The 26589-nt window shown below is 43.1% G+C and overlaps 2 protein-coding genes and 1 long non-coding RNA gene across 4 annotated transcripts in view; 1 reads left to right on the top strand and 2 right to left on the bottom strand.

Moving 5' to 3' along the window:
• LOC113985560 overlaps positions 1–14371 on the bottom strand; it is a 150155-nt gene extending 135784 nt beyond the window's left edge. For both annotated transcript variants that reach the window (XR_005565948.1, XR_003539862.2), the window contains exon 1: positions 14181–14371. This is a non-coding gene — a long non-coding RNA (uncharacterized LOC113985560). The remainder of the gene's footprint in view (positions 1–14180) is intronic.
• Positions 14372–14585: 214 nt separating this feature from the next.
• On the top strand, positions 14586–16717 carry C1GALT1C1 (C1GALT1 specific chaperone 1). Its single transcript, XM_027716389.2, has 2 exons — positions 14586–14601; positions 15006–16717. Exon 2 carries the CDS (start codon positions 15011–15013, stop codon positions 15965–15967), a length of 957 nt encoding a protein of 318 aa, XP_027572190.1. The 5' UTR covers positions 14586–14601; positions 15006–15010; the 3' UTR covers positions 15968–16717.
• A 1649-nt stretch (positions 16718–18366) lies between these two features.
• On the bottom strand, positions 18367–25232 carry MCTS1 (MCTS1 re-initiation and release factor). The gene is made up of 6 exons (XM_027716391.2): positions 25104–25232; positions 24350–24502; positions 23596–23693; positions 22690–22823; positions 21591–21658; positions 18367–19467 (listed from the first exon to the last, which is right to left on the bottom strand). Exons 1-6 carry the CDS (start codon positions 25112–25114, stop codon positions 19386–19388), a joined length of 546 nt encoding a protein of 181 aa, XP_027572192.1. The 5' UTR covers positions 25115–25232; the 3' UTR covers positions 18367–19385.
• Positions 25233–26589: the final 1357 nt, after the last annotated feature.

Here is a 26589-nt window from a genome sequence, read left to right as displayed (position 1 = left end):
TCAGCTCAAGCCGCTGCAGTGTTAATTTCTAATTTGTTTGGAATCTGTTTTGATTTTCTGTCTCCTGTTAAATATAATTCTCTTCTGGGCTCTGTTTTATACATTGATTTTTTAATTGCATGCATATTACGTTGGGACCCAAATCCACAGTTGTCTAATTCAGGTTACACAGAAAAATTTAGACAAATAATCCCAATTTTTTTTAATTAGAGAAACACTTTACCTCTTTGAAAAAGGATGGGACTCAGAGTAGTTACAGCAGCATTTGTTCCCACAGTCAAGGATATACATCAGGAAGCAATGGACTGTTGACTTTTTAAGAGTATACTAAAAAAAGACTTCTCTCTGGACTGTACTTTGTATTGAAGAAACTCATAGTTTAATGAAGTGAAACTATTATTTTAAGTAGCTGTGCCCCAGAGTAGCCATCAGTGCTGCACTGAGAATACAGAGCATCTCCTAAAAATCTCTGCTGCACAGGCCTCATCACTAATGCAGCACATGATGACTTTTTCCTCTTCTAAATAACCACAAGTGGGTCTGATATTTTTATTCCAACTATGGTAATTTTTACTGATTTTTATGGTTACAGGGTAAGTTTTAACATGTATTCATCTCAAAAATACTCGCAGAGAGCAGAAAGATCACTACCACAGCACAGACCTGGCTTCTGTTCCTGGCAAGTCATTTAGAGCTTTCTGGAAAGGGCAGGTGCAGAGAGAGGCAAAGTCTCCTGGCCCTGCTCTCAGCTCAGTTACCTGTGGCAGCACAGCACATACCCAACACAGCCCAGTTCTATCCTCTCTTAGGAGAAGCTCCTCCAGCTACCCTGGTCTTCAGCTGGGATGTAAGAAGGCAACAGCTCTGAAGATTACAATTCAAAATTACCTGGGCTTGAGACCATCCCATTTGTAAGGGGCAAATATTAATAACTACTTTTTGGTAGTTTGCCAGCTGAAGTCACTCAGAGCTTGTAGAAGTACTTGATGTGTATGAATAGCGAATGATACATAAATGTTGAGAACCATTCAAGTGGGTTTTGGTTTTAGGTGTTTTGTCTGTTTTACATAAAAGCCATTAAGAATTCTGACTAGCAGCTGACAATTTCTGCTGCTAGAAAATGCTGTTTCAAAGGCAATGAAATCTTTGTACCCTTCCTTCACCCCTTTTACCCACAAGGTGTGATACAACAGTTTTGATCCTCTCTTTCATTCAGTTCAAATAAGTATTTTCAATCAAACTTACTTTATATAGACAACAAGAATGTTGTCAAGGACAAGAGTCTCCTTCCTCCTTCTCCTCTCCCCCTCCAGTTTCTTCCTACAATGAATATGCCACAAGATAGATACCCACGGTACAATTTCACTAACATTAAGAGATTTGGTTTCCTTTCTCTCAGAAAAACTCAGCTGATTATAGCTAGATGCACACCAGACTGCTTGCTTACAAAACAGTCAAGAAAGAGCCTGACAGTTTGTTTGGGGCTTGGTGTTGGTGTGGATTTTTGAGGGCATGAGGGTGAGGCCTCCTCACCCCTCTTCAAGCAGAGCATAATCAGTTTGGTTTTCTGATATACTGCTCGTTGTCTAAGTTTACTCATCACATTGTCCAAGGAATCTGGAGTAGTGTAAAACTCTCACTGTGTTCCCATTTTCAATACAGACATTGCCTTCCCCATCATCTCAGATGAAGGAAGCAGAGCAGTCACTGTGATGTGCTACTCTGCCATTGCACTGACCACTTTGTACATTTGTTAAGAAGATGGAGTTTCCTATTGCTCCAGCAGAGTGATCATTTTTGTGCCTCATTATTTCAAACCCTTTCCACTTCATTATAAAAACCCCATTTGCTGGAGCTAAGGTAAGTAGCACAATAGCATTCCAAGGCAGCATGAATTAATCAATACAGCCTCTACAGCTGAGGAGTACAATGTCACTCTCGCTGGAAAGGTGCAGGTTTCATTTCAAGCTGCTCTCCATCCTTCTAATTAACCACTTTATAACTCATCTTCTACAAAAAGCCTCAGCTCCCAGGTATAAAAACAAACACCTCTGTTGAGAAACAGCTGTGAATATAACTGAAGTCAAAACAAAATAACCCATCTCCAGGAGAAAAAAAAAAAAAAGGAAAGAAAAAAGTGTAGTGAAACATGTTAGTCCCTACTCCATCTAGAATAGTTATGCTTGACCTCCACACACCTGCTATCTTCTGTACAGTGTTCTCCAGCCTCAGGTTCATTTGTTTGATCCTGCAAGAAGAAAGGAAGCCAGGGCCAAGAGAGGATTCCTACCCATCCTCTTCACTGCTTAACACCCCATCCCACTGCGAAAGAGCATATTCAGCTTCTAGCCTGGCACTCACTAGAACTCAAAAAGACAGATTTTTATTTCTAGGGCCACTATTGAACCAGGAAGCTGGCAGGATTTAAGGCTCCTGATGCCATTTCAGCTTCACTGAGTGACCTGTGTGGGCTCTACATCAAACACCCAGTCCATTAGCTGTACTTAGAAAATTTGACTTTTGCTCTTAAAATAGGCTGCTGTGCTCCACTGTGTCTTGTGACTGGAGATAATTTCTACCACCCACCCGGAGCAAACCAGACCAGTGGGAGCCAGCAGAGCCCTGGGTTATTTGCAGTAGGAGCTGCTTACCAAGCTCCTGTACAGCCCCACCAACAGTCATCCTTTGTCACTCACAGCCCCTCTATCCATGCAACTTGTAACTCAGCCTCTAGAGTTGAGAGAAATGTCTTACAGCAAGAAAACCAGCCCTGGTCCTTTCCACTTTCAGTACATTATTTTAAGATGTAGAAGAGGTCAGGCCTGTTTATCTTAGAAAGTTTCCTGTTCCCACATCCTTGTGTCTTGGTTGCCAAAGCCCGGCCATGGGCCAATGATTCACAGACGTGTTCTCTCACAGCTGTGCCCTGCACAGATCTGGTCTGGGGTCTTTCAGAAAGCACTGCAGAGGTGACAAAAGTAGAATAAATGCTTTTAATGAGGAAATTTTGTGCAATTTGTTAATTTACTTTGTGGGAATCATCCTTGTAGACCAAGACTAATACTGTGCCAAGAGCTTTATGCATACAACACTGCAGTTCATTCTGCATCATGCTGCTAGTTTTCCATTGTAATTTAATGCATAGGATTTTATCAACAGTCTTTCAACAGCAGATATCAAGCAGTCAGAATGAAATGGCTTACAACATCTCCTACTGGCAAGAGTTTAGATGTCTGTCTGAAAGGCAGCTGGAATTAAAATATGACAGGCAGTAGACTAACCATACCTTAACAAAGGATGAAGCTTTCAGACAGTTCTTTCTCTCCCAAAACACAGTCAGCTTCTCTGGGGTCTGCTTTGTCTACCTGTTAGAAAGGCTTGTAACAGGGTACTAATCCAGCTTTTGGGTCTAGCTCGGAACCGTGATGGTGCTGAGCGCAGGCTTGGGAAAGGGCAACGCTCTTTTGACTGAGGTGAAGCTGGCTGGCTGTTATTTACTTTCCCTCTTCAGGAAGATATTTGGTAAAAAACAAATGTAATCAAGATGACAGTCCACTGACCACCTGGTAGATGGAAAGCAACTCAGCTTTAGAGTGCTCATCAACCCAGTGTGACCACAACATGCTGGAGCACTGCAAATGGAGGGAACAGAGCTCAGGATACAAGAGGCTGCTCCATCACACAGCACAGACACACATACCCCATCTTTGGTTTGCAGGGCCAGTTGCCCTGTTTCATCCTGGGAAGGGTCAGAGAGCACAGGGACATCTCCTCCCCTCTGTGCTGGGCTGGCCACGCACACCCAGCCCTGACACCTCCAGAGCAAACACACTTTGCTCTGCAAGTGCAGAACGGCAGCTTTGTCAGCTGAGGAAAACGTGCTGGGTTTGCTGCAGAGCCGTAGGAGTGCAGGCAGGCACAAACCCCGTGGCTGCCTGCCAGCACATAGAATGGAGACTGTAAATGCACAGCAGTGTCCTCCCCCAGCTGAGATGGCAGTGACACCGTGAAGGCAGTGAGCAGGGGCGGGCTGGGACCAGCACGGCCCACTTGGTCTGAGAACAGCTCGCAGAGGGATCGTCTTAGCCACAACAGGCCCTCAAGTGGCACTCCGGGCAACCCTCCCTACAAATGGGAGGCATCTGTGTAGCACATTAATACTCAAGGACACACAGGCACACACCAGGCAAGATATCTATCCTGCTAGCAATGCCCTTCCTGATGCCAGACAACATCAGAGCTACTAAGCTGAAATCCAATTTTAATCCTTTTGTAGAGTGAGTTCACGTAAGTTCAAAAGGGAGCTCTCTATCATTGTTACAGACCTCATCTCCTGAGACAAGGTGAGGTAAGTAAATCAAGAGAAGTATCGTTACTAAAGCATAGGAGAAATTGGTGTATTGGGACTGAGTTGGTTTTCTAAGTACAGCTTTGATTCACCTATTTTTCTCAAGCCTGTCTCATCTGTCAAGCTTTCCAAACCGGTACCATTTCAATGTCTAGCTGAGCAATAAACCTTCCACTGTTCCTCATTTAGCTTCATGAAGCACTCAAGCCTCTACACTAAAAGCTGTGGTGCCACATGGAGAGAACAGATAGTTTAAGTTTAATGCTCACTCTCGCTAACAGTCATTTATGTTAATAGACATTTTTGTTCCTTGGAATTAATCTTCCTCTGGTTTTTTTTTTTTTTTTTTGGTGGCATAAATCACGACAAATTATTTCCCTTATAATTTGGAAAACTCTTTCAGATAATAAGAGCAGAGAAAGACAATCAAAAGCACTTGAATTACCATATCCTAATGAACTACCATTTGTCAGCTGAGCCAGGGTGACTATTTCCTTGTATGTAGCAGGAAAACATCAGAAAGGCTTGAGGCTCCTCTGTCATCGACCTCAGGAAGGATTAAAACCATTGAACATCTTGCAGAGAATTCTGTCTATGTTCAGCCAAGTTCCGGAGTAAGGTGTGCATGTGTCAAGCACAAGAGCCTAATAATTCAGTTGCAGTGTCTTTAATGCTATCGTTGCAAAGGGGAAGAACATTTTACCAGAGCAACAGAAGTCTGAGTTTTCAACATTGCCTGAAAATTGACAGAAAGCCCTACCCACAGGCTTTCCTTCAGAAGTTGCAAAGACCTTTCACTTTTCTTTAAAATTAAAAGAGCTTTCTGCTGTGCCACTTTCATGTCCTGTTTTTCACCATCTCTGCTCTGCCTACTCCTTCTGAGGGCTCTCCTTGCTTCTTTTCTGCAGATCTGGGTCCCCTTTGAGCAGCCTTTCCCTGTTCTAGCAGTTGGGAGAAGAAAAACACACTCCTCCCTTCTTATCTCTTCCCATTCCCCATCATCAGTGCTTCCCTCTCTGCCCAGCAAACTGCCAGTGTGGAGCTGCCCTGTGTGTCAGGGGAAGAGCTGCTCTCAGTGGTACATCCTGTACCTTGGGTAGGTGAGACAAACAGGAGAGCTGTAGTACTGTAGATGTTGGATGGTTCTGTTCCTAAATACTCCTGAAGTCAATCAATAAATATTGTGCAATAAATACAGAATAGACTCATTGCCCCATACTGAAAGTTTTGCCCAAGATTTAGAGATCCTACAAAGAGTTATAGCACAGGAAAGTGAGGCCATCTATCCTACACAGGAGCATTTCCATTCATGAGAATTACAGGATCACCACTGATAAATAAAACAAATCTCTTAGTAGAGAGTTAGGTGACCTTAAGGAGAACATCACCTTTTAGGAAACTTATACCCATAAAACTCAAAATTAGTGGGGTTAAAAGGCCTCACAGGCTTCCTCTGAGCCAAGTCGTGAATGGAGATGAAGCACTGAGAATATTAATTTCCATGAAATTCACTGTCCCGGCTATATTTCTTACTGATTTAAGTCATTTCTCAGAACTGTTACTTTTTAGTGATGATAATCTTGCAGGAAACCAGCCATAGGGCAGAAGAGACCTTATGGATCACTGAATCTAGCCTCCTTTTCTTGAAATTGTGCCATATATTCTCACTCACAAGACTTGCAAACTCAAGCTTTAAACTAGCAAGGCAGCCTGTTCCCAGTGCTCTATGGATATGGCCTTGCAACATAGTGCCCTGATGCTTAACTGGCTCTGTTGTGGCTTTAGCAAGTTTTATAGAATACTTACTGTCTTTACAGCTCTACCTGCAAAGCACTTCAAAAGATTCTCTGCTGAGACTTACCACAGTAAACCTGCTGACTCCATAATACAAATTCAAAGTAATTCCAGGTCAAACCTTTAATCAAAGAGACCTCTGTAAGCTTCTTCTCACCCTTATTAAAGAGATTTACAAAACCGTGAAGGAGGTTGGAGAGTTACTGATGTGCCATTTAAAAAGGCTCCATTAAGATTTGGGTATTTTTATCTTTTAGAAAAAAGCATTTGCAGATTATAACTCTAAGGAGACAATTATAAGAGCATTCTGAGAGTCTTTTCACTTGATCTATAAGAGGGAGAAATGGTACAGCAGAGTATAGGAAAGAAAATACACTGCCTAAGCCTTTTTTCTTGAATAGGATCCTAACTAGCCATGTCACAGCTGCAGTGAAGTGTCTTATGTTCCTGTGATTTATTACTATAAGGGCCACATCATCTGCCAAAGTGTGCTTGTAAGAAATTAAATGGTTTCCAAAGGAAACAGTAGAATAAGGCAGATTTTAGATTTGCATTTTTACCCTGATTAATGTCTGTGAAGCTCCTTTGAAAACTTTTGTAATAAGCACAAATACAAAATTATTGTCAAATTCAGTTTGAATTTGGGAAGGTTTCAGGAAGGAAGCCCAGTTACCCACAAAAAGAGATGAAGAGAATGTTTACAGGAGTGAGAATGCAGAACATTACTGAAAGAGAAAGGAAGTGGCAAACTTCCAACATGCTGAGCCTTGGACCCAATTGCTTTGTGTCTGACATGATGAGTTGTTCACAGGCCTGAGTTATTCCATCACCCTTTTAGCTTAACCTTGGACACTAAGCCTCAAATCAAGTGTAAGTAACAAATTAAGGCTTGATCCTGCACTCTCAGTTCCCCTTGACTTCAAGCTGAGGAGGCAGAGCAGTACTAAGACCTATATTAATGTTGATCATGGTGTCATTCCTGATGGACATCCAATTAGAAAAACCATCAGAGAAGAAAACTGCCACAATTAGCTACTGCAGATAGACAATTTGGGACCACAGCAGAAAATGAAGCAGCAATATTTTCATTGATCCCAATAGCATCTGAGAACCTCAGTCAGCCTTTCCAAACTTGTTTGCATATGAGTGTTTCTGCCAACTTGTATCGACTTCTCAGTTTCAAAGGGACAGAAATTTAACCTCACAGTATTTGTTCAGAGCTGTAAGATTGCTCTGTTTTCCTGCTCTAAGTCATCAAAACTGAGTGCAACTGTAAAGAAGTCCCAACACTTCCATCAGAAAGACCTTGGGAACATACAATGTGAGTCTATTACACCTTTTTTTCCCCATTAAAGTATGGAAAGGGCCAAAACAAAATACAAACACATGGAAAAGGAAAAGTATGTAATAATCTAAACAGATTGGCAGGCTGTAACACTGGGTATTCTCTGAAGAATGACCAGAGGTTTACTACTACTAACAGGCCAAACAAACCTCTTGGTCAGTATTGATTTGACTCATGTTGTATAAAACACCCTAACAGTAGCAGTGAATAAAGACTGACATCTTGCTGGCCTAAAGAGGGGACTGGATTTTCAGGTGTGTCAGGAGGTTGCTGATGAATGGTATATTTCTCTTCCTATGCATTATTCCTACAACCTCATTCCAATACCATGTACCAGAGCCTTTTCCTCATGCAGAGAAGCCAGGTAACACATGACAACCCATGGAAAACATTTCTGACAGCTTCTTTGACAGATGTTCAAGACACACTGTTGACATTCTATTTTTCACCTGCTTGGGATTAATAATTAACCCTGATTCAGCACTGAGAATCTTCTAACTTTGTTCTGATCAGGAAAAATCATGTTCAACTATGAGATGACTAGTATCATTAAAATTCTATTTCAGAGAACTGCTGTTAAGCGATAGTTTTGCTTCTCAAATTAGGAGAGAGGATTAATAATTGAATCCAAAGACCTAGTTATATATATTTGGTGGGTTTGTTTCATATTAGGAAGAATGACTTGAGCAGAAATCCATTAAAATTTTTAGTATTCCCATGCTAGTCTAATTCTAAGCTTTTCTATTAAGTAGCACAGTCATAATGGCATTAAACAACTTAAGCAGCAAAAACAGCACATAATTATCACTTTTAATCTTTTAGAGTGAGAATGGATACTGTACATCACTGACAATTCCTAAAGAGATTTTTCTATTCCTTCATAGCAGCTTCACAGCCTCTTGTACTGATGTAAGTGACCCAAGCATGTTTAATTTTTTCCTCAAGAAAAAATCCTCAGAATAATGAGATAGCAAAGCCCAGAGGTGTAGCAATCAGCTACTGCTTTATTTACTTTGAGGTAGATTTTAAGATATGAGCAGGAACTAGGGCACCATCACCCATGGACCAGCATATCAGCATCCCAAACTGTGAGTGTACTCTCCAAATTCTGAGCATGTCAGATATGGCACATATTTAAAAAAAAGTCCCACACAGAGAGTATAAAGTACATGGAAGCTCTATAGAAATGAGGGGAGAAGAGAGAAGACCATGCAGCACTGTAGCATCCCCTCCCTTGCCTCTCAACAGGGAGGTGCTGCCAGTGTGAACAGAACCAATATTCACTTCACAGCACTGCCATCCTCGGTGCCAGCCCTGCAGGGAGCCAGGAGCAGCACCGAGCATTGAAGGCTCAGGAATCCCCCAGGTGCCTTTCTCCTGGTGCCCCTTCCCACAGGATTAAGCCTCTGGCACACTGTAGATACACCACAGTGCTAAGGAGCAGTGGCACCCTGGCACTATGCATTTCTACACATTTGCTAAAGGGCTCCAGAAAGGCCCACAAAAGGCAGAGCACAGGAGTGCTGTGCTTTAGTTGTTGACAGCAGAGCCTCTGCAAAAGGCTGCGGTGCAGCAGCTGCAGTAGCAGAAGGCTGTGCAAGTCACAAGTCTAAATACAGCCCACTATTTCCAAACCCAATGAAAGAAACCTTAGACAGGCCAGGCTGAGCCTCTGTGAGGCAACACAGCACTGCCAGCATCTGTTTGAAAGAGAAAGAGGCTGAAATCTGACACATCACTGATCTCAGACTCGGCAATCTCAGACCTTGTGCGCTCTCCTCTCTTGCCTGCAGTCTCTGCTTCTTGCTGCTCCCGAGCTATTTGCACTTCTCACATCCCTGTTTCCCCAGAAAGCATAAAGCTTCTACACCTGATCACAGTGCTGGAGTGACAGCAGCCCCTCCTACACAGAACAAGCTTTCTTTCAGGGGTCCTCAGCAAACACTTCTTCCCCCACTCCAGGACCAGGCGTTTCATGTCCGTGGTGCATCTCCTCTCTGATAAATCACAGATCTACAGTTGCAGCACAAGGCTCTGAGTTCTGCTCTAACATCGTTAGTCATTCCAGTTTGTTGCAAACACATATCTAGCAGACATTTTTGTCTCTGCACATGCAACTCAGGAGTCTACACTTTCAACATTGGTATTGGAAAGCAAATGTCTGCTTGGAGAATCTGATACTTCAAAACCTCCATTTCCTTGGCAAAATGAAGGGATGTCAACACTTGGTACAAGAAAGCATCTCATGGAAGCTACAGACATTCAAGCCTGTCAAATGCTCTGCTATTTCCATCCTTCCTCTTTCTCCTCTTCCCTTAGTGGTCTGATATCAACAGAACTTCACAGATCTTTCCATCTAGTAACAATAACCACTTACTCACCATAAGCCCTTTTACAATAAACACCATGCCAGAAACTTTTGTGTCTCTCCAGGCTGCACGTCGCCAAACCAAGGCAATGTTAAAAAATTTTCTCAGACACCAGACCAGAATTCCTGTAAGCCAAAACACAAGCCTAGTCCTGTGCTGAGGCTCCACAAACTGTCCATAAATCACATCAAGGCAGTGCCAGCAGAGCAAGGTTCCCCTTCTGGTTTCTCTGTGTGCCACAGGGCTGTCTCTGTCACTGCTGCTCACAATGGTGCTTCTTTATGCAATCTGACCCTGAAAAGCCATAATTTGAGACCATAATTTTCTTCAGAGGGCCTTTTTCAAATAACCCCAGAATAACAAAACCAAGCTCCTTAAAGATGCAGCAAAATCACTTCATTACTGTTTCATGCACTTTATTTTAAAGGCCTATTAAGAATCCATTCTTTCTGGTAGAATGCTATTTTCATCTCCACTTTTTTTTTCCTTTGGGAGCTTGAATATAAGATTTTCCTATATCTGCCTTTTTTTTTCTCGTCTGTTTCTATTTGATCAATGATAATTCTTTTTTTCCTATGCTTCTAAGAGAGTTGGCATTAAAATGTCTAATTCCTATTCTCTTTCTGTTGTATTTGTGCATCAGAGTCATTCACAATGATGTCAGCTCAGCTCTGGGCATTGTCTCTGCTAGTTCAATTCCAGCTGAATTGTTGGAGCTAGCAGGACATTAGCATTCACTTGATTGATTTAGCATATCCAGAGAATAAGATGGGTTTTGCATTCAGCTACACACATGAAAAACTGAAGAAATTATAAAGCAATCCAAAGTTGCTAAGTTCTTTTGGAGTCACATATGTTTTGCTTCTCACATATCTTCCTGTGCTTGAGGGCACTATGTAAATAACAGCCATTTCAATGCCAAGCCCTTCCTTGACAGTGCTCATGGAAGAAAGAGGAAAGTGATTTAAAACTATTGTTTAACATAGTTAATCAATTTAACAGATTTCAAGGCTAAAAGATCAGATTATGCATTATCTCCTATAAATACAGGAGAATTTCATCCTGTAGTTCCAGAATTTTGTCCAACACCCAGAGAGAACACTTTTTCAGAGGTAAATACTTCAAACTGACTTCTGAAATTAGTATTAATTATAAAGCCACTTTTTGGCTTTAAAACTTGCTTCCTTAGTCCAGTGCCTACCCCTGTGACAAGATCTTGATGTTGTATGTGGCTCAGGATGCACATGACCTACAAAGGGTTCACATCTTTCCAGATTCCAGATTTTGAGTGTGAAACTAGAGTGAAGAAGAGGATGCAGGGCAAAAATTTCAGAAGGAGTGGTTAAAGTTTGGCTCAGGAATCCATTTCCCTCCAAAAAAAATGAGCAGGGCCCTATGAAGGGAATGAAGAAATCTGGCTTTATCTTCCTGCTAACTCGAATCTCCACCTGACTATTTTATGATTTCAGAACAAGGATTCCCAAACCTTCCTGCAACAGGACTGAAAACCTCAGCAGACACGTTTGTTCAGTTATGCCCTTTATGGGCTGAATGAAACAGTGGAAGGACCGGGCATGTGACAGAACAGTAATACTTGGCCTCTTCTTAAAAGCTCTTTTCCTGCACTGTGTCTGTTGGTTCCAATGGGCTTTCCAGCTATTCAAGGTGAGAGTTTGCAACCTTCAGACCATAATCACACTTGACTCCCTCTTCTGATAGAATCAGATGGACAGGTAGAACCTGTGTGTTTTCCAGTAGCTTCAGCATTAAAAATATATGGGGGACGTGACAGCAAAGTCAGCTGTCCCAGTTCAAACTTACCTTTGCATTTCTCTGAACTGCAACTGTATCTCGTTAGGGGTTCTTTCTATATGACATACAGCTCAGCTGGTGTTTTAACTGCTCAGAAACACCTGCAATAGCTCTGCCCTGGCTTCAGTTACCTGTTCTGAGTGTGTCTGTGCAGCTCTGGCCCAGCCTCCCTGCTGCACACGCAGAGAGACAGATGAGTCTGCTTCTGAGACAGTGGACACTCATTTGTGATCATTAACAAGCAGTCCCCATGAAAGATGACAACTCATGTGTCAGCTGAAACATTTCGCATTAATTGGAGCAAAGTTCCTATCAAATATATTTTGATAATAGCCAATCTCTCAGGGACATTTTGCACCACACAGTGAGAGCATGTTTTATGTCTTTCCTTGGAGGCAAGAAGGAGCACCAGAAGGCAAATGCAGCTGCAGCCAGCAAAGAAAGACAAACAGAAAACAGCAGGGAAACCGCTGTCTGTGGAGACAAGCAATGAGCCATGGAGCTCGTCAGCTCTGACAGCAGTGCAGATCCTGGCACAGGTCTGCAGGTTCCAAAGGCTGCTATTTTTCCAGAGTGTGGTAGAGACCCTACAAAGGATCAGTAGGAAGTAAGGGATGAAACTGCCACTAACAAACTTCTCCACGGACAGCAAGTCAGTACTCAAAGCTGAAATCTGGTGATATTCTGTATGCATACATGAGTGCATGTTCTAATACAAAACTAAAGCAAGGCCATTTGCCTTGATCACAGAGTTTTCCTGGTTCACTCCTCCCGTGTGCCTGAGCTTTCCTCACTTAATTTCCATCTTAGGTCTGGCTGTTCCTCAGCTATGACACTTGGCTGGTTCCCAGACAATGGCAGAATGACTTCAAATACTTATCTCCTGAAGTTCTTAAAAACAGTTGCTTGTAGTAATTTGAAATGGAGAGTTTACAGGAGTACACATGTCTAAAGGAGCTCCAGAATACTTAACAATGGCTGTTGTGAGACCTTATGCATTCCTATGCCATTTCAGTCCTTTTAACACCAACCAACAATTTCAAGCAACAGAGAAGCCAGAGAGTCTCTCCGGGTTTCTAACATGCTTTACATGATGCTTAGACTTTCTCTTCACTTATCTGCTGCTGGATAAGAACAATGTTGAAAAGACATTAAAATGACAGTCAGGATCTGTAGCTACATTAGTCATTCTGTCAGAACACGGGAAAGAACCTCACTGAAGTCATGCAGGAAAACAATTTGTTGAAGCATCAGCTGAAGCAGCGAGTCGCAACTCACTCAAATCTCTCGAAAGTACAGGATCAAGCAAACTGCTGAAGCCCTGAAAGCCACAATTGATTCTGCAAACAGGAGATACATAAAACAAACTGAACTCGCCTCCAGTCTCTGCTGTGTGATAACAATCTGAGTGTCCACCTATTTTATACAGTAAAAGCAGTCAAGTAGGAAAATATAGGATGAGTGATGTTCCCTTAGTGCAGTGACAGAACTACCCGTACAAGCTGACAGTACTTTGTGTCACTGTGTGTAATTGGTGTTTAGTTCCACTGAATGGAGCCATTCTGGACATGCACTGATCCAACCAAAGTAACTATTTTGTAGCCTTTTTACCTGAACCTTGAGCAATGCATCCCCAGGCCCAGAAGATCCTTAAGCCTTGAAGTCTACGGTACAGCCATGAGCCTAAAAAAAACATCCTTACCTGAATAACTGAGGCATCTGAGGAACCCAGACAGATGCCAGAAAATCCAGAGCAGCTCAATTGTAAACTGACTTAAATAAAATCCGCTAAGTTCATCCAACCAGGGCATACCTTACAATATAGGGAAAACCCATACAGGACTTTATCCTAACCCCTGTGGTGGCCTAAGGGTACACCACTATCAGCTAATAAAGAGATAAAATATGTAAAACCTTTCTTTTTTTCCCGAAGAGGGTGGTGGAAAAGGGATCAAACTGTTGGTCAGTGATGCTTTTTCAAATCAGGTGTCACCTGTAACTTCTCGAGAGACAACGTGTAGAAAGAGATTTGGACAATCTGGAGCTCAGGAACAATTATCACTAAAGAAAAGAAAGAGTAGAAAATAAAATTTTGGCTTTACTCTAAATATTAACCATATTACCATGCTTGAAGCACATTTTATTGTATTATATTGTTATGTTAATGGTATTTATTGGAAATTTAGGGCAGTATATCCATGATTTGAACCTGGATATACCTGAGCTATTGATATACCTGAGCTATTGATATATCTGATATCATATGATCCTGGATATACTGGATATATTTGGATATATTTGGGTTGATCCTAGGTATGGTTTAGCGCCTTTGTTGGGGTCCCTCCTCGGAGGCACCAGATCGAGCTGTTTCTGTGTTACCGTGCCGTGAATAAACTGCTTTATGGAACGAGACATCTGAGACTCTGCCGTGTGAGGAAACCTGGGGTCGAGCCGAGGAAACCCGGTCCAACTGTGCGAGTGGGGTGTGCGGGAGGAACCAAAGCGGGGGTACCTCGGGTCACCGGAGCCGCCGCTGTGAAGGGGCTTCGGTCCCAGCGGTGACAGTGTCCGGCGTCGGGAGCGCGGCTCCCAGAGCGTCTCGGGGACGGTCAGACTGGTAAGTTTCTTTAACAACCGCGCCGGCACAGCAGGGTTGGCGCTTCTCCCCGGGGGACACCGGGGACACCTGAAGGGGGGCGGGCGGGGAGCAGTGAGGGGGCTCCGCGAGGGCTCCGCGAGGGCTCCGCGAGGGCTCCGCGAGGGCTCCGCGAGGGCTCCGCGAGGGCTCCGCGAGGGCTCCGCGAGGGCTCCGCGAGGGCTGCGGTACCACCCGCAGTCCGCCAGGCGGCGCCCCCGCCCCGGGCGCGCGCGGGGCCCAGAGCGGCCGCGCGGCGCTTCCGGCGGCGCAGGAAGGGGCGGCGCGCGCGGCTCCGGTGAGCGGGGCGGGGGCGGCACCGGGACCGGCGGGACAGCGAGGGGCGAGGGGGGCGAGGGGGGCGAGGGGGGGAGGAGCGGGTGGGGCCCGGCCTCAGGGAGCGCTCCCCGGGAGCGCGCGGGCCGCGATGTGGCGGCGGCGGGGCCGGGACCGCGCCATCCCGGCGGCTGAGGGGGCCCGGGGCACAAGGCTCCCCCCGCGGGGTCTGTGGTACCGTTAGCGGTACCCAGAGCCGCGACAGGGAACCTCTTTATTGCCACCCGTTCCGCCGGCCCTGTGCTGGTGCGGGAGGTCAGGGAACTGCAGCTGGGTTTGTAAATTGGAGAATGAATTAGACCCGTATGGGCTAGTGCTCTGCTGCACTTAATTCCTGTAAGGTCTCACGGTGCGTCTCTTTCCTAGGAAAAATGATTTCTGAAAGCAGCTCCTTCGTGAAGGGCATGGTGCTTGGAGGAGCCTTCTGCATGTTGGTTACACTGCTGGGGCACATCAAGGTGGGGCACGGGACCAAAGCGCGGGACCACGAGCACCATCACATCCAGGCTCCTGACAAAGAGGATGTCTTAAACCTTTCTGAGGGTGAACGTATGGAGCTTAGTAAAAGTATCCGTGTTTACTGTATCATTCTTGTCAAACCAAAAGATCTGGGGCACTGGGCTGCAGCAAAGGAGACCTGGAGCAAGCACTGCGACAAGGCAGAGTTCTACAGCTCTGAAAATGTCAAAGTGTTCGATTCTGTGGCCCTCAACACAAAAGACATGTGGGTGATGATGAGAAAAGCTTACAAGATAACGTATGAACGCTACAAGGATGAATTCAGCTGGTTCTTTCTTGCGTATCCAACAACATTTGCTATTGTTGAAAATCTCAAGTACTTCTTGCTGAGAAAAGACCCCTCTCAGCCTTTTTACATCGGCCACGCTGTGAAATCTGGTGACCTCGAGTATGTGGATGGCGAGGGAGGAATCGTCTTAAGCATCGAGTCACTGAGACGACTCTCCAGTGTTCTTGAAGACCCCAACAAGTGTCCGGAGCAGGGAGGTATGATTTGGAAACTCGCCGAGGACAAGCAGCTGGCGATCTGCCTGAAGTACACGGGGGTGTTCGCTGAGAACGCGGAGGATTCGGAAGGAAAGGACGTCTTCAACACCAAATCCGTGGGCGCCCTCATCAAGGAGGCCATGGCCACCCACCCGCAGCAGGTGGTGGACGGCTGCTGCTCCGACATGGCCATCACCTTCAGCGGGCTGAGCCCCAACCACATGCACGTGATGATGTACGGGGTGTACCGGCTGCGGCCCTACGGACACACCTACAGCGATGCCCTCGCGTTCTTGCCCCCGGAGGGCTCGGACAACGACTGAGGTGCCACCAGGGGAGGAGTGGAGTCGGCTCATCTCGCGACACTCGTTGGTACTGACACGTGCTGGTCCTGCTGTACAGGTTGTTTTTGCACACTGAGGGTTGGTGAAGGTCCATTTCAAAAGTGGAAGGAGAAATTTTTTTTTCTAAATCTTTTATACAAAAATGCTTCTGGCTTTTGACAGAGCCGGAGTGAAATGATAAAAAGAAGTTGTTAATGTTTATAATGAAAGGGAATTAAGTTTATAGGGGGGGTTTGTACATGTAAATATTTATTAATGAAAATTCAAATGAAGTTTAGTCTACTCTTACAAATATATTTTTGCAAGATTTTGATTCTCTCAGTTCTTCCAGGCATTTCTAGAATGTCTTTTTATCTTTCTAAAGTATACCAATAAAACTGACTACAGATTCAATCTCAAAGACTAACTTTAAGATGTTTCTTTTACTCTCAACTACACAATAGGTTGAGCTACATTGTTTTATCAGTTGCTGCTTCATGTACAGCCTCCTAACGCAGTAAGGAATTATCAGGAAGCAAGGTGGCAAGAAATCCTGTAGGAAGTTGCAGCATAATCATATCAAGTGCCCTTTGGACTGCTGTTTCTAAGCAGACAAAAGAAAGAGATAACTGTATTTGAGTAAGTATTAATGTGGTCAGGGAGCCTGTTTGCACAGGAGTAATTGCTCATTTAAAACTTCACTCCACCTATAAGTGTATTAGAATAAAGGTTTGGTGTTATTTCCACTCATGTTAGTGGTGCTAATAGTGTTTACAAGGAAGTAGATGGTTAATTGTCAGTAAAAATGTAGTGTAGATACATTTACAGAGGCTTTTAACATGAAGATGCAGAAAGAACAGCACGTGCTTGCACTCCCACCCTTGGAATTTTATGTGACACAGGTAACACAACAAAACAACCTGCAGAACTCTCCCATACTGGAGTTGATGGGGAGGTGATGGGGTTTGGGTTTGTTGTTACAGTTTTGGGGTTTGGTTTTTGGGTTGTTTGGGTTTGGTTTTTTTGGGGTTTGGGTTTTTTTTTTTTTACAGCTGAGGCTCAAGTTACTGGGTCACACTCCCTTCCCCTCACAGCATGTGCAAATAAACAGCACTTCAGTATTTACGCCATTTAGAATTCACTGACCTGACGTGGGTGTTTCAAGACTTAAGGAAGGTACTACATCTATCTGCTACATCTGGGACTATCACAGGCTTTGTTGGTACTACAATATTCATAAAACACTGGAGAAGATGGTGTTATCTCACCTTTAACAGACTGTTTGTGACACCCTACCCTGAGCTGCAAGGGGGTAGGTGGGAAAGTGAAACAGCTGCTTCAAATTGTTGAGAATATCCACATCTTATTTTTTTTGTTTTAAGCATCAGATCCTTCCTTTTTGACAAGAAGGGTCAGACAACTGCTGAGACCCCCTGACAAGCTCCCACAGCTCAGCTGTTTCAGAATGTGTAAAAGGTGAGGCAAGATGCACCTTCTGGTCCTGTCAGAGCTCAGCTGAAAGAGCAAGACAAATGTCCATGATTGCTGCTAAAACCTATATAAAACCTGTATTTTTGATGTTTTGCTAAACTGATAAACAATTTAAGCCTGATTTGACTTGTATCTTCTTACAGAATAATTTATAAAGGTTAGACCCACTGTTGGGAATACTTTGACACAACCAGATGAAGAAAGTAAAATTTTCATTTCAGTGTTTCTGATATTAAAGACAGTTCTGACCCCCCCATAGCAACAGCAGTCATAGGAGAAAGGATGGCAGTGAACAATTCAAATGAGAATAAATCTCATTTGTCACAGATTTGAGAGGTACTGTAAAACAACAGGAGGAGACAATGCAAAGGGAAAAAGCCACAGAACACAAGGCTAGCTTGTTTTACACAGGAAAAGAAACAAACACTGAAGCACAAATTGATTTCACATAGCACTAACCAGGAATTAGTACATTTATAGTGGGACCTTTAAGATGCATAAAAATGTCCATCAGCATTCTGAAGTTCTGAGGTTTGATGAAACTTTTTCTGCTACACTGCTTAAATTTTGCCTTCCTACATCGATAGTTTCAGATTTACCCTGCCATTTTCAGAAGTACAATCTCGTAAACAATCTTACAGGAGAAATTTTAAAGTAGCACATGCTACTTTAAATAATATATTTAAAGTAATATATTTCGTAATATATTTCGTCTCCCACATTTTAATTTGGCTTTAGAATCAGATGGAGAACTCCTTGGCCACTCTCTTCTGTGAAGGTCCCAGGGTGGGGAAACCAAACATGCAGAACAGCACCGAGACAAGGCACGGGCACACAAAATTACATTCTGCCATTGCACAGTGCATGTGTTAGAGACTTGAAATATTAATAAATGCTCCCAGAGACAGTTACGAGTGGTAGACCTTAAGGTTTCCTTAGTTTATTACATGATTCCATTTTTCCATAGCATAGCTTTGGGTATGCAGTTGCTGAACAAAGGGTTGGGTTACCCAGACAAACACACAGTGCTCCTGAACCCATTCCGTAGCTGTAGGTACGTGTGGCAGTGTGCACAAGCTGAGATCTCTTGAAGTTCCACCTGAAGAAGCTGCTCCTGGCTACACTGATAACCATGGTTTCCTATCATGCCTTTATCTAACAGTGATTTTGCTTCTGCTCCTAAAATAAGGCGGCAAACAGGGAGTAGAGAGCGTCAGGCACCGGGGTGGCACACGCTCCCTTTGGAGCCTGCCCACCATTACTATAAACTCCACTACAAAGAGAGCAATCTCAAAGTGTTGGCAGGTAGAAATCTGAACATAGCTATAGTCTTCAGATATGAACCAGCATAAAAGTTTCTAGTCCACATATCAGTCTAAATTCATAAATCCTATACAGATAAATGCATATTAAAAAAGAGAAAATCCTTAAGTAAAATGAAGTTAATGCTGTTAATAAGTTAAAAAATAATGTCAAAAAAAATGATTTCTCCACATTCCAGAAACACGTAGACTAACAAGATGTTAATCAGAAGAAAAAATCTGAAATGTTTCAGAGGTTTTAAAAACTGTATTTATATTTCACATACACTTTATATTATTCTTTTAGAAGAGCACAAAAATGTAAACATTTCTTGGCTTTTTCCTCCTTTCTGTTTGAAATAGTCTACTCACAGTCCATGCAGAATCTTTCCACCAGGTATCTTCAGTCACTGAAGACTTGGGTTTAAGACAAAACAAAATAACTGTAATAAAAAGAAATCTAGAAAACTATTGTAGCCTAACAGTACTTTTGCATTCACGTGATTTATTTAGCATAGCCACAGAACAAAATAATTTGTACATTCAGTCACATTAAAAACAAGGAATTACAAAGCAGTCCACATTTAATCTAAGTGCATTCCTTTGGAGTAACAGTTCCTTTTGTTTCATTTGTATGTCTTCATATGCCAAAGGCCATCATTTAAATAGTGGATATTTTCAATACCAATCCCTTTGTTGACCTTCTCACTGTGGAAGGAGGAAAAAGGTACAAAAGTATTAGATAGGTGAAATATTAGAGCAGTATAAAATATAATATTTAAAGTAGAAAATGCAGCATTTGTCAGCTGGAAGGGGAAAAGCTAATAATCACAAAATCATTATCTTCAACTGCAGGTGGACAAGAAACAATATTTGTTATTACATTTGCCCACATTGGTGACTGATAAGAGGACAATATTTGCCTTCCACATTTTGTCAACAGCCTTCCACAGTATTTTTGCTATTTCTTTGTGGGAGACAGTTCTTCAGACTTCTGCCACTTTCTTTAATTTTAGCATTTCTCTACCAAAGTAGCACAGCAGTTGTGAGTCTCCCCCTCCCAGCACAGGAGGTGGTACAACATGACTGGAATGTGAAATTTGACAAGTTCTGGTTCCAAGTATGCCACCAACACAATCAAACACAGGTGAGTTGCCTTGCTGCTGGTTGCAGGTCACCTACCCACTTAAGAAAGAATTAAAAATGCTAAATTTATGTGCCAAGGACTTGCAGCATGTTACAAACATACCATCCTCCGTAGTATTGACTCTGTATCTTTTCAGTCAAGTCATGTTTTAAAAATTTTTAGTCTGTGTGTCTGCACTGAATTTGTGTTTATCATTTTTCCAGTACATTATTCCACCAAAAAAAAAAAAATCTAGTTTTGTCACAATAAACAAGACAAATTTCATCATTCTAGGAGTGGGAACAAGTTTCATTCCCCTGGAGAATATAATTTACTGTATTTACACCAAGTGTTCTATTACTTACACAGCTTGTCCAAAAGTAATCAGGAAGGAAAATGCTGCTAGCCCAGAATTAACACATTAATTATCGCAATCACACCGAGAGACCACAATCACACTGTTCCACAATTTTCTGGTTTAACCAATGTAACACAAAAAAGCAGCCAACAGGCTACAGAGATCAGTATCACTTTGTTTTCCTCTCCAGTTCATCATAATTCTCACAGGAACAGGATATTCAGCTGCAAGGCTGCTGAATTTGAAGTTAGGATTAGGAACACAGATAACCTTGGCTTGCCATGATCACAGCATATCCCTGCACACTGAGGGCTGGGACACTTTAGTAGCTTTTCTTTCCGCTTACTCTTAGAGTATTTTGAAGCACTACAAAGAATCCTGAGAGATATAATTTCTCAACAGCTGCAGCAGGTCCAAGTCCAGGTTGCTCCAGTCCCACTCTATCCCTGTCCTCTGTTACACATTCCCTCTCTCTCTTGTGCTGCCACCACTATGACTTGGGACCGCAGAGTCACCCAGCACAGGAGATGATCCTGCTGAGCATTATCCCCACAGAAGAGAGTGACTTGTTTTCATCAAAATCAGCTTCCTCGCTGCCACAAATGGCACACAGGGCTGGAACCAACCAGCCCAAACCCGCTGGGTGCCCCTCACATCCTGCTGCAAGACCTTACAGAACTTAAAATGACAAGGTGATTTAGCTACTTAAAATATTGCACTATGTGAAAGCCAAGAACAACTAGCACCCATTTCCATTTTCTATCCCTTTTCCTTCTCAAATAATTTTCAGTTTATCCCCTGAACAGACCTCTACATTTCACAAAAAGCTCAGATAAGCTAGTCAGCACATCAAGCAGGAATGCTGCGTGTGGGTACAGGGCAGGCCACAGAGGAAAGCCCAGACAGGCAGCCAAACACCAGCATGACTTCAGTCTCCCTGTCCCTGCACACAAAAATCACTTCAACATTTTCAATCCTCTCAAATTCAAATTGCATCTCTTGCCCAGCTCGGGTACTTGATACAAATATTTCTTTGTTCAACAAGATCTTTGACAAAGTATGATCAGAGCTCTAGAAATACTAACATTCAGCAGTAATACTAATGCTGTGCACCTTAAAATTCATATTCACATGAAATTTGATTCCAAATAAGTACAGAAGATATTCCCTGCCTACTCTTCTCTCCCGGAATACCAATCACCAAAACGAAATCTTAAAAAACTCTGTACTTGAACAGCACATGCTGCAACAGTGATGCAGTAACCTTGACAGTGGTGCTTACATTGCAAACTAACATTAAGAATAATGACATGGGACAGGTTATATTTCAATTTTTAAAACACTTACATGTCCTCAGCTGACATCTTCATTACTCCCACACATAATGCATGTTGTTTTCCCTCTGCCATTATTGCCTACAAATTACTGCTAAGGAAAACAGATTTCTTTTTAAACTATTTCAGAAAAGGAAAAGCAATATGAAGAAATTACTTCCAAAACACTTTCAAAAGTCCACGTTGAACTTTTACCCTTTAAGTAATTCTAAAGCTGCAGCTCTTAAAGATAAACAAAACAATGCACTGCATTTAACAACTGAATCACAGTGTGTAGAACAAAGCATGTATTTATGAAGTTGGAACAGCAATTACAGAAAAAAAAAAACCTCCCAGCATTACACTCCATGTCTTCCTTTGTGCCTATCACAGAGATGACAGTCTCTCCTTTCTGGAACAAAATGGCACATGTTTGTGGGGCCATTTCAGATTCCAAGGCACAGAAGAATTGGGACACAAATTTAAAAAAACAGAAGTACTGAAATCAGATGTGTCTTTTTCAAAGTCTAGCAACACATGGTGCCAACAGCTGATCTTTTCCTACAGCATCTATCTAACAACACAAGCAGCACAGCTTGGTGTTATTAATGCTGTATTGGCTCAGGGTTTCCTTTCTCAATAACATAATGAGGAGTGAATTAGCACTTTCCTCATTTTACACTTGCTAACTTCATCAGACACAGAGAGCAAGTCCTGACTACATTAAAGCTGATCCTTAACATCTTTCCAAATTCCATAGGAACAGGAAAGAATTCTTCCTTAACTGAAGGGAATAAAAGATTGACTATGGAGGCAGGGGACACATTACACTGCACCTCATCTACTTTTACAGTTCTGCATAAAATCATCAAGGAGCTCCACTTACCAAGGAGATTAATGGAACAGCAGCCCACCCCAGCAGTACAGCAGGAACATCACAGTAAGTAAAAAAATAAGAACAATGTAACCTTGCCAAATAACATCTAAACCTCTGCAGCTCTTTTCTGATTGCCAGTTATTTCATAAAATCCTATTAAAATCCAAAGTAATCCAGATTATGATCAGCTGAGAATACAAGACCGGAATTTAACTGGTCTCCCAGCAGGCAGTAACTCATAGTTAGAGAAGGATACAACGACAGTATCGACAGCAGCAGGGTAAAGCTTTGCTCCAGGAGACGTCAGGCCAGGGCACATTATATTGGCTCCACTTAGGACAAATTTAATGGCGCCTTTATCAACCTGCTGATGTGGCAGAATAAATGGGTCTAGGAGGAGAAAGATAGGGCATTACAGTTAATACAGGAAGATGACAACAGGAATAACTCATTACCAAGTCAGTTTAGAGGGGGCAATTAGATACACAGTGTGCTGTGAGGGCAGGAAGTCTGACAATCACCAGGGCTCCTGATGGGCTGTACTGTCCCAAAAGGACACAAGTGCTGTCCCAAAAGGACACAAGTGCTGTCCCAAAAGGACACAAGTGCTGTCCCAAAAGGACACATCTTTTACCTGAGAATCAAAGGTAACCCAGCACTAGAGGCCTATGCCTCCTGCACATTCACAGATCCACATACTGAGTAACAATTTTAACAAGTTCCCACAGGGAAATAAATCTCTCAAGTGCTCAGATACTCAGAGGTCTTAAAAAAAAAAGAGATCCCAAATCCCTCAAATGTACTCTTACAAATTAACCTAATATGAAACAGTTTAATGTTAAGAGGACAAAAAAGGCAAAGATGGACAAAATTCATGAAAGCTGTCAGCTCTCCAAGCCATCCTTCAAGTGCAGGCACCCTCCTGAAGTATTTCCAGCACTGAGATTTGACTGAATAACATTTTTTGGGATTCAAATCAGAGTAACACAATCAAGCAGAACAGCAAGAAAAATAATGCAACAGTAAATTGTAAAAAGTAAAAATCATGCAGCCTAAGTTCCTACAGGAGGCAAGTACACATTACATCCTTAAACCCACTACAGATCACAAAATATTTTTTTCATCCTTCTCTTCCCAGCACTTCCACCCTCAGAAAACTTACATTTGTGAAGCAACCTTAGCGTGGGGTAAAAAATCCCTTCTCTTTGCCTGAAGAACAGCAACTCCCCATTCACAGTGAGGATTTCTATATGTTCATGACTGCAAGATTAAAAAATAATTATTCCAATAGCTACTTGAATCCTTCTACAGTTTAAATGAAATATTTCACTTCACAGAGTCTGGTCTATCTTGGCACCTGAGAATTAAGACAGTCAATTAGCAAGAAAATATAAAACTAAAAATATTATCTTTTTGCACGGCTTATTCTTCAATAATGGTCTCCTGCTCACTTCCTTCCCCTTTGAAAAAAAAAACTACAGACAAAATGCACAAATTGCATTTCTTTGGAGTTTTGGAATGCAGTGTAAGGGGTGGATAAGGAGAAAGGGTCAGCAAAAACGTACTAACCCTCTATCTAGAAAAAAACTAAATAGCTGAGATAATATATGGAAGCTCAAAAATTGTAAAAAATGTTACTGGAAGGTATCTAAACAAGTCTGAACTTTGGGCAGTCCCTGAACACACTGCACGTTCACTACTAGGCAGCAGTTTTATGTTCTTCAAGCATCCTACAACAGCAAGTGCCTTCAAGAGCATGATGAGCACATGTAAACTTTCTGGTTTGGCCATAACTTGGACTATTAGCTATTAAGATATGATAGATGCCTTTCAAAAAGAGCAGGTTCATCTACTCTACAAAGTCAACACATAAAGGAAGCACCTTAAAAGCAAAGCTCAAGAGAGAAGAAACTTACCATCTTACTATTTTAACCGGGTCTTTCTTTGGCATGATTTGGTTTAGCCATGGTTCAATAACAGGAAACTGGTCTATCAGTTGATTCTTGATACCTTTAATAACTGAAGTCTTCAGCTGGATACAGTTCGATACATTCTCCTTTTCATCAAATCTGTAAAGTGAGTGAAAGTTTTTCAGAAATGCACAATTTACTGCCTGAACAATGCTGTATTTGTAGCATTCTTCAGAAATGTTTATATATTCAATATAGAACAGCACATCAACTGTCCAACTTTCAGATCCAGGATTTCATGAGACTTTATTTTGTCTCCTGGGAACACTGGGCAGAGGGATGGTAGGGGAGCCCCACTAGCAGGCTGTCTTCATCCCTGAACTTTGTGAATATCTCCACAAAGCAGGTGTTTAGCCTCACAGACACACCCTGGCACACAGTGTTATTTCACTCAACTCCAAGAGCACTTTGCTGGCAACACAAACGCCCAGAGCCCCGTTGGGATGCGAGCCCCTCACCTCCACCACACAAGTACGAACGGCGCTTTGTGCCACCCCGAAGTTGAGACAAGTTAATGACCCAGCTCCCTCCGGAGGGTTTCCCATTTAACAACCGAGTGCCCGAGGCAGAGCCGGGGCCGCGCTGCCCGAGGAGGCCGCGGGGCCGCTCCCGAGCAGGGCCGAGCCCGGGGCTGAGGGGGCGCCGGGCCCGCCCGGACCCTTCCCCTTCCCCCGGCCCTCCCGGCCCCGGCCACACTCACTTCTTGAACATCCTGCGGGCAGAGGGCGCCGGGCGGGGGCCGGGGCCGGGCTCCCACAGCCTCGGCGCTGCTCACACGCGGCTCCGGCCGGGCCGTCCCTCGCTCCGCGCCCGCCGGAAGCGCCGCTCCATCCCCGCGGAACGGGCGGGGCTCCGGCAGCGCCTCCCCGAGCACCCCCGGCACCCGCGCGGCCCTGCCCCTGCCCGCGGGAACAGGCGCTGGACGCCTGCGGGCACGCCGCCGCTCCGACAAAATAAACCCTTTAACTGAGTGTCGGAGTGCTCGTAGCTGCTCACGTCATTTAGACACAAAATGTGTTGAACGGGAAAAAAACGCTGCCACCTGCAAACTAGCAGAGGGAGAAGCTGCCCCCCCGCCAGCTTCAGAACAGGACACGCGATCCTGTCACCAGCATTCTGGAAATAAAAGGGGGGATAAAAAAACAAAAAAAAAGCGTTTCTTGTCAAGCAGCAGATACTGGAGCCGGCCAGGGAGTCAGTCACAAGTGACAGTGCCACATCCTTCAGTAGGGAGTGGGAGCAGAAGCCTGGTTTGGAGAGATTTCAGCTGCCAGGCAGAGAGATGGGCTGTGGTGGGGACAGTTATGGTCCACAGTGCTTATTAGAACCACATTAGATTTTGCTTGGTCACGGCTCCAGCAATCCTGAATAGAAAACCGTAGACAGAGGGAATTTACCACACTGCTTTTTCACTCTCTGAGGAGCAGCCATGCATGTGTTTGTTCTCTAGGCGGGTGGCTGCTATATAAGCAGACATACAGGTGGCCATCCTTTCTTTTTAGAGTCATGGCTTTTTAGAGTCCCTTCACTGGCATAAAGGGAAGGGAGGAGAGGACATAAAACACCAGGTTATCATTATGCCAACAACCAAGTTCTTTTTTCCACAGAAAATTATGCAATCACCTTTGATACTATAACAACTAATTAAATCCTAAGAGTTACAGCAGTCATACAAAGTAAAATCAAGCTTTATATGTGGTATCATCTATTCAACTAGTGAAGTACAGCATCAGGAACACACTAATAACTTTTTAAAAGGATAGGAATGAACTATGGCATTACATAAATAGTCAGGCATTTCACTCATAAATGCCACCTCCACCTACTTTGTAACATCACTAAAAATACTGAGTTATAATCAAGAATTCAATTATAACTGAAACACAGTGACACTGCTCATGCCCAGATTAGAAACTGAGAACAGCTTATCACACTGACAAACTATGTCATGCATTTTTGGTGCTCCTTAGAAAAATCTTCATTAAATAATACTTTGCCATGTAAACAATCACATTTTTAAAAACTGTAGTGAAAAATTCATCATACTTCCGCCTCAGATGTTAAAAAAAAAAAGATAAAATTCTACCCTTCCTGAGGACTGTTACCACCCGAGCAATTGTTTTCATGCCTGCCTAAACAAGCAAGATTAGTCCCTAATTTTCAAAAATTGTATTTGTCAACAGGAA

Source organism: Pipra filicauda, unplaced genomic scaffold (genome assembly GCF_003945595.2).
Source record: "Pipra filicauda isolate LSUMZ 115617 unplaced genomic scaffold, ASM394559v2 scaffold58_size5111680_pilon, whole genome shotgun sequence".
NCBI lineage: Eukaryota > Metazoa > Chordata > Aves > Passeriformes > Pipridae > Pipra > Pipra filicauda.
This window is presented reverse-complemented; position numbering and strand designations above follow the sequence as displayed.

Coding starts and splice junctions, on each gene's coding strand:
- C1GALT1C1 (XM_027716389.2), top strand. CDS start 15,011: ATGATTTCTGAAAGCAGCTCCTTCGTGAAGGGCATGGTGCTTGGAGGA.
- MCTS1 (XM_027716391.2), bottom strand. Junction 23,694..24,349: donor CCGGTTAAAATAGTAAGATG/GTAAGTTTCTTC, acceptor TTAATCTTGCAG/TCATGAACATATAGAAATCC. Junction 22,824..23,595: donor GCTAAGGTTGCTTCACAAAT/GTAAGTTTTCTG, acceptor TTCTCCTCCTAG/ACCCATTTATTCTGCCACAT.